General features: G+C 41.6%; 1 protein-coding gene across 1 annotated transcript; it reads right to left on the bottom strand.

The window, feature by feature from the left end:
- Window positions 1–800: 800 nt before the first annotated feature.
- On the bottom strand, window positions 801–3,268 carry LOC104535071 (fibroblast growth factor 23-like). The gene is made up of 3 exons (XM_010193735.1): window positions 3,046–3,268; window positions 1,751–1,854; window positions 801–1,238 (listed from the first exon to the last, which is right to left on the bottom strand). The coding sequence occupies exons 1-3, from the start codon at window positions 3,266–3,268 to the stop codon at window positions 801–803; spliced, it is 765 nt and encodes a 254-aa protein (XP_010192037.1).
- Window positions 3,269–4,435: the final 1,167 nt, after the last annotated feature.

The following is a 4,435-nucleotide window of genomic DNA, read 5'->3' as shown; positions in this document are numbered from 1 at the left end:
GATTGGAATTATGCAAAACTAATGAAAGTCTCTATATTTCCATATTATGATGCTACAACTTAGTGAATATGGAAGTGTGATAGAGAAGCACTTGAGAGACAGTGAGGCTCTCCTCTTTTTTTTCCCAAACCTCAGCTCAGATTCAACAAGTGTCAGAAATTACTCTTTCTACACCAGATCATTTGATTCTGTCCTGTTTTCCTGTCAGTTACTCCAGTTTTCCACAAGTGCTGCTCCTATGACAGCAGAGCGGTCACTTTTTGAATCATGTGGGCATGAAAAGAGACTGAAGCGCGAACTTAACAGCTAAAACATATATAGTAATCTTTATACAATAATATAACACACCATCAGTCAGTTTGTCTGCTGTGCTTGCAGCACCAGAGATGGTGCTAATAAGAAGATTCCCTGTCTCTGTTGGAATCTCAGATGCTCCAGGTCTCTTCCCAGTTACATCAGTAAAGTAATATCTGTTTCTCTTTTCATTCAAGTGAATTCTTTTTTTTCACAGATACATACTTAAGGTAATTCAGACTCTAAAATGTTTGATTTGCATTATTCTTCTCAAAATTGTGTCATCTTTCCAGTAAAACAGAGCCCCCAACTGGAAAATGTCCAACTTGTTTTTTCAGTAAACTGTCATCTCTAAGTACAAATTTGAAATGTCAGATTTTTTCCCAATGACTTTCAGGTTTCTAATCGCCATTTTGAGAATTAGAAATCAGACTGAATGTGTTAGACAGTTCCTTTTGCCTATTATGTTAGCCCACATCTTTGATTTGCAAGTAGTGGGGCCTCAGTTATCTTGTAATATAAAAGCGAGGACTCGCGTACCTCCTGGCATCCATCATAGCGTGTGGGTCATCTGGGTTGACCACGTCGTTCTGGTTGATTCTTATGGGTTCTCTGGGCATGTGGGAAAACTCTGCTTGCTGCTGCAACTGCGATCCGAACACGGAGATCTTCCTCTGCTGGACCAGGATCTGGTGAGGATCCATTGGATCGATATCTGCACTTCTGGTATTTCTGTGGGGCTCAGGTGTGTTGAATCTAAACAAAGGGATTTCATTTCTCCTGGACAAAAATTGGGAGTAGGGTGGTGGATTCGTACCAGGGAAGAAAGCTTGTTTAACTCTGCCTAAGCTAACCAGGAAGTTGTGTTTGGGAGACTGGTACACATCGTATCCATTTTCCAGTGTCCTGTGGTTGAACACGCAGTCCTCGTGACTGAAGTAATGCTTAGGAAGAAAAACAGGACAACTGTAAGCAGAGTGATTTCGTGAATGACCAGTGCTGATTAAAGATGGAAAGAGGGATGAAGTCTGGTGCAGGTGTTTTTCTGATCTGCCAGCTCTGTAACTCAGACAACTCAGGCTCAGTCAAATGTAGATCTGAGATGCACGCCCACGTTTTCAGCAAAAGAAATACTAGGATAACACTCTTTTATTTCAGAGGGCTGCATTGTTTGAGCTACTCCTAACCTGCTGTTTGCAGGAATTTGGATTGGTCCATCACTGGATCTCTCTCTGCCCTCATTTACCTAAGCAGGAACTCAGATGTTTTTTCTCACTTTTACAACTCAATGCAATCAAAGAAGAAATAAAAATTTTACTTGTGTTGGGTTCTTAGCTTGCTTAAATCTGCGTCCTCCTGCTGTAGCTATACAGATTTGCCCTAGCTGAGGAAAGAGGCACCACAGTAGCAGACTGCATTTGCCTTATAGACTTGAGTCTTAATAAAGCTTACTTACTGAACCAAAAATGCTTCCTCTTGTGTCCATACACAGGTAGCGTCCGCTCTTCACACCTGTGATTATTACTGAGCCAGCACCCTCAGACTTGATCATTAGGGCGCCTGTTTAGAAAAAGAAAGATGTCAAATCCAGGACTGCACTGTTGCCATACAGATTCACAGATGCTCTGGCTGGAAGTGTCCTCTGGGGCTCTGAACCAACCTCCCACATGAACTGGAACTATTGCCCACCCTAGATCAAAGTAGCTCTGGCTTTGTCTGAGCCTTGGAAAGCTCCCAGGATGGAGATGCCACCACCTCTTTGGTGCCTTGTTCCACTGTTCTACTGCCTTGTTCCAGTGCTGCACTAACCTCCCAAAGACAATTTTTTTACCTAACATCCCCTCTGAAGTCCCAAATCACAGTCTGGGACCATTGTCCTTAGTTCTATCATAAGCCACTACCAAGGGGAGTTTGATGATGCCGTGCTACTTGTGATTTGACCACTGCTAAAGAGAAGAACTTTTGAAATGCTATGAAAGAATCCTAAGTCTTAAAAAAAAACCAAAAAAACATTTTTCTACTAACTCTATCGTTTGGGCCAGATATTCAGCAAACAATGCTGAGATAATTTGAAAACCTTTTAGTTACAGCAGGGAATGGTTACTCTAGCGGCTTCGCACTTCTATGAAAATTTGGCCTTTCATAGTTTCCCACTGTTTAATCAACTCTTGCCTACCCAGTTATTCATGTTCTATGCACAGTTGGGATTCTGCCATGCACCTACATTAAAGACACAAATCTGAAGCTTGTCTCACAAAGCAATTTCCAATGCAGAGACATACTGATATATTTGGAAGGGAATGACCTAGTTTTAGTAGTTGTCAGCTCTTTATCCCAAAATAAATTTTTTACCAGATACTATCAGTTTTCCATGCAATGGGAAGTAGCTATGTGGAGGATGTCATCATTAACCTCTAATAGGAACTTCCAAATGAAGCTGTGGATAAAATCATGAAGTGAAGGATAATTCAGGTAGTTTTTGCTTGCAGAGTACCACAAGAACCATAGGACTTTACTTCTCTTAGGTGAGGAATGAAATTCCCCATACACTAGATTTCTCTGGAGTGTTTAGGTTTATTTGTTCACCAAAAGGAGGATTATAATTTTGTATATTTTCCATCCCATCGCTATACTTCTTCATCTGCCCGCCTAACAAGAGGAGAGGATTTTTAATAGGTAGTGAGAAAGCAAAAGTCTTGTTCTCCCTCCCCTGCTCCCATGAAGTCTGAGGGTCCATAGTAGGTTACTTACTGTAAATGGTTTGGTGAGGAATGCCATCAACATAGCCATCAGCGTTGATTTGGAGATGGAAGCTGTTCCTCTCTGTGTCTGTGTAGAGGTGCACCAGGCGATCTCCATTCCCCCAGCTGGGATTCAGCAGAGGCGAGGAGTTGGGAAAGGCGAGGGCAGCCGTCAGGCTACAGAGCCCGAGCAGCGTGAACCCCAGGCAGCCGTAGGGACCAGTCTGCAGCATGGCTCACCGTTCCTAGCAGTGGTTGTTATCTGCAACTTGATACAGCTCTGTGACTCTTGCTTTCCCCTGGTTGCCTCTGCCTGGGGTGTGAATCCTCAGACAGGTTCCTTTCCTTTCTGCAGAGGCTTATAAAGGGCAGCAAAGTGACATCACACAGGAAAAACTTCTCCACATCCTTGATTTTTGTCAAAGCAACATTTTAAGTGTCCCGAAACCTCAAGGGAAGGATCTCTGGCTAAGGTGCGGGGTGGAAAAATGTAAGGTTTCTAAAGACAGCTCACAAAAGCTAATCATATGTTCAAATGTTATCTACAACCCTGTGACATCTGAAAGCTTCCCACGCCCATACTGTTAGATCCAGGAAGAGCAATCCACTGCACTTTACTCTTACTGAAGCGAATGACCCTTCAGACCTGAACTCTCTCTTTTTTTTTCCTCAGATATGTTTATTCAGATTCCCATCTCCACTTTCAGTTTCCAAAATACATTCTGATTTAGTGGAAGCATCAAATACTGCTCAAACTTTTTTGCAAATCTATCAAAAGCTGATACTAGGTTGTCCTGGGATTGATTTCCCCTTTATTATGGTGTAAGATTAACAGTGAGCCTATTGGGCTGATGTTTGTGTCGCTCCATTTAAGCAAATGAAACTCGGTGTGACCACAACCTGGTTGAAGCAAGCTGTCTCTTTTATTTCTCCTGTTTCATTTTGAGTCACCTAAATAATTTGAAGTTGGCCAAACAGCTGAAAATTACCTGTAAAACAGTTAAAACCTGCATTTTTCCTGCATTGCACATCTAGCTGGCAGTCTTTTACAGTGTCATATGGATTAGCATGATCAGTAGATCTAGGATCAAACCTGCAATCACTCATATTGGCACATTTTAATTACTTTTGGTACAGCAAGCAAGCTTGGAAGAACTACAAAGGGATATGACCAAACGGAAAAGTTATAAATGGACAACAATGTTAAAAAATGTTTCAAGACAAAATACCTGCTTTTCAGTTGCCCTGCAAATGTTCTGTGGCTTTACAAACAAATTTTCTGACTTAAAAAAATACAGTTCCATTTATTTTATGAAAATGCTGTACTAATGGGACACTGTGTATACAGGTAAAACAATGATGACAGGTATAACAGGTTATAAAACTAGACTGTGTTAAGG

This window comes from Mesitornis unicolor, unplaced genomic scaffold (genome assembly GCF_000695765.1).
Source record: "Mesitornis unicolor isolate BGI_N332 unplaced genomic scaffold, ASM69576v1 scaffold54001, whole genome shotgun sequence".
NCBI classification, from domain to species: Eukaryota; Metazoa; Chordata; class Aves; order Mesitornithiformes; family Mesitornithidae; genus Mesitornis; species Mesitornis unicolor.
This window is presented reverse-complemented; position numbering and strand designations above follow the sequence as displayed.

What these genes read in the sequence shown, in the direction of transcription:
- LOC104535071 (XM_010193735.1), bottom strand. Translation starts at nt 3,268, where the DNA reads ATGCTGCAGACTGGTCCCTACGGCTGCCTGGGGTTCACGCTGCTCGGG. An exon ending in TCCTCACCAAACCATTTACA is followed by an intron (nt 1,855 to 3,045) that starts GTAAGTAACCTA and finishes TTTTCTAAACAG; the next exon opens with GCGCCCTAATGATCAAGTCT. An exon ending in GAGGAAGCATTTTTGGTTCA is followed by an intron (nt 1,239 to 1,750) that starts GTAAGTAAGCTT and finishes TTTCTTCCTAAG; the next exon opens with CATTACTTCAGTCACGAGGA.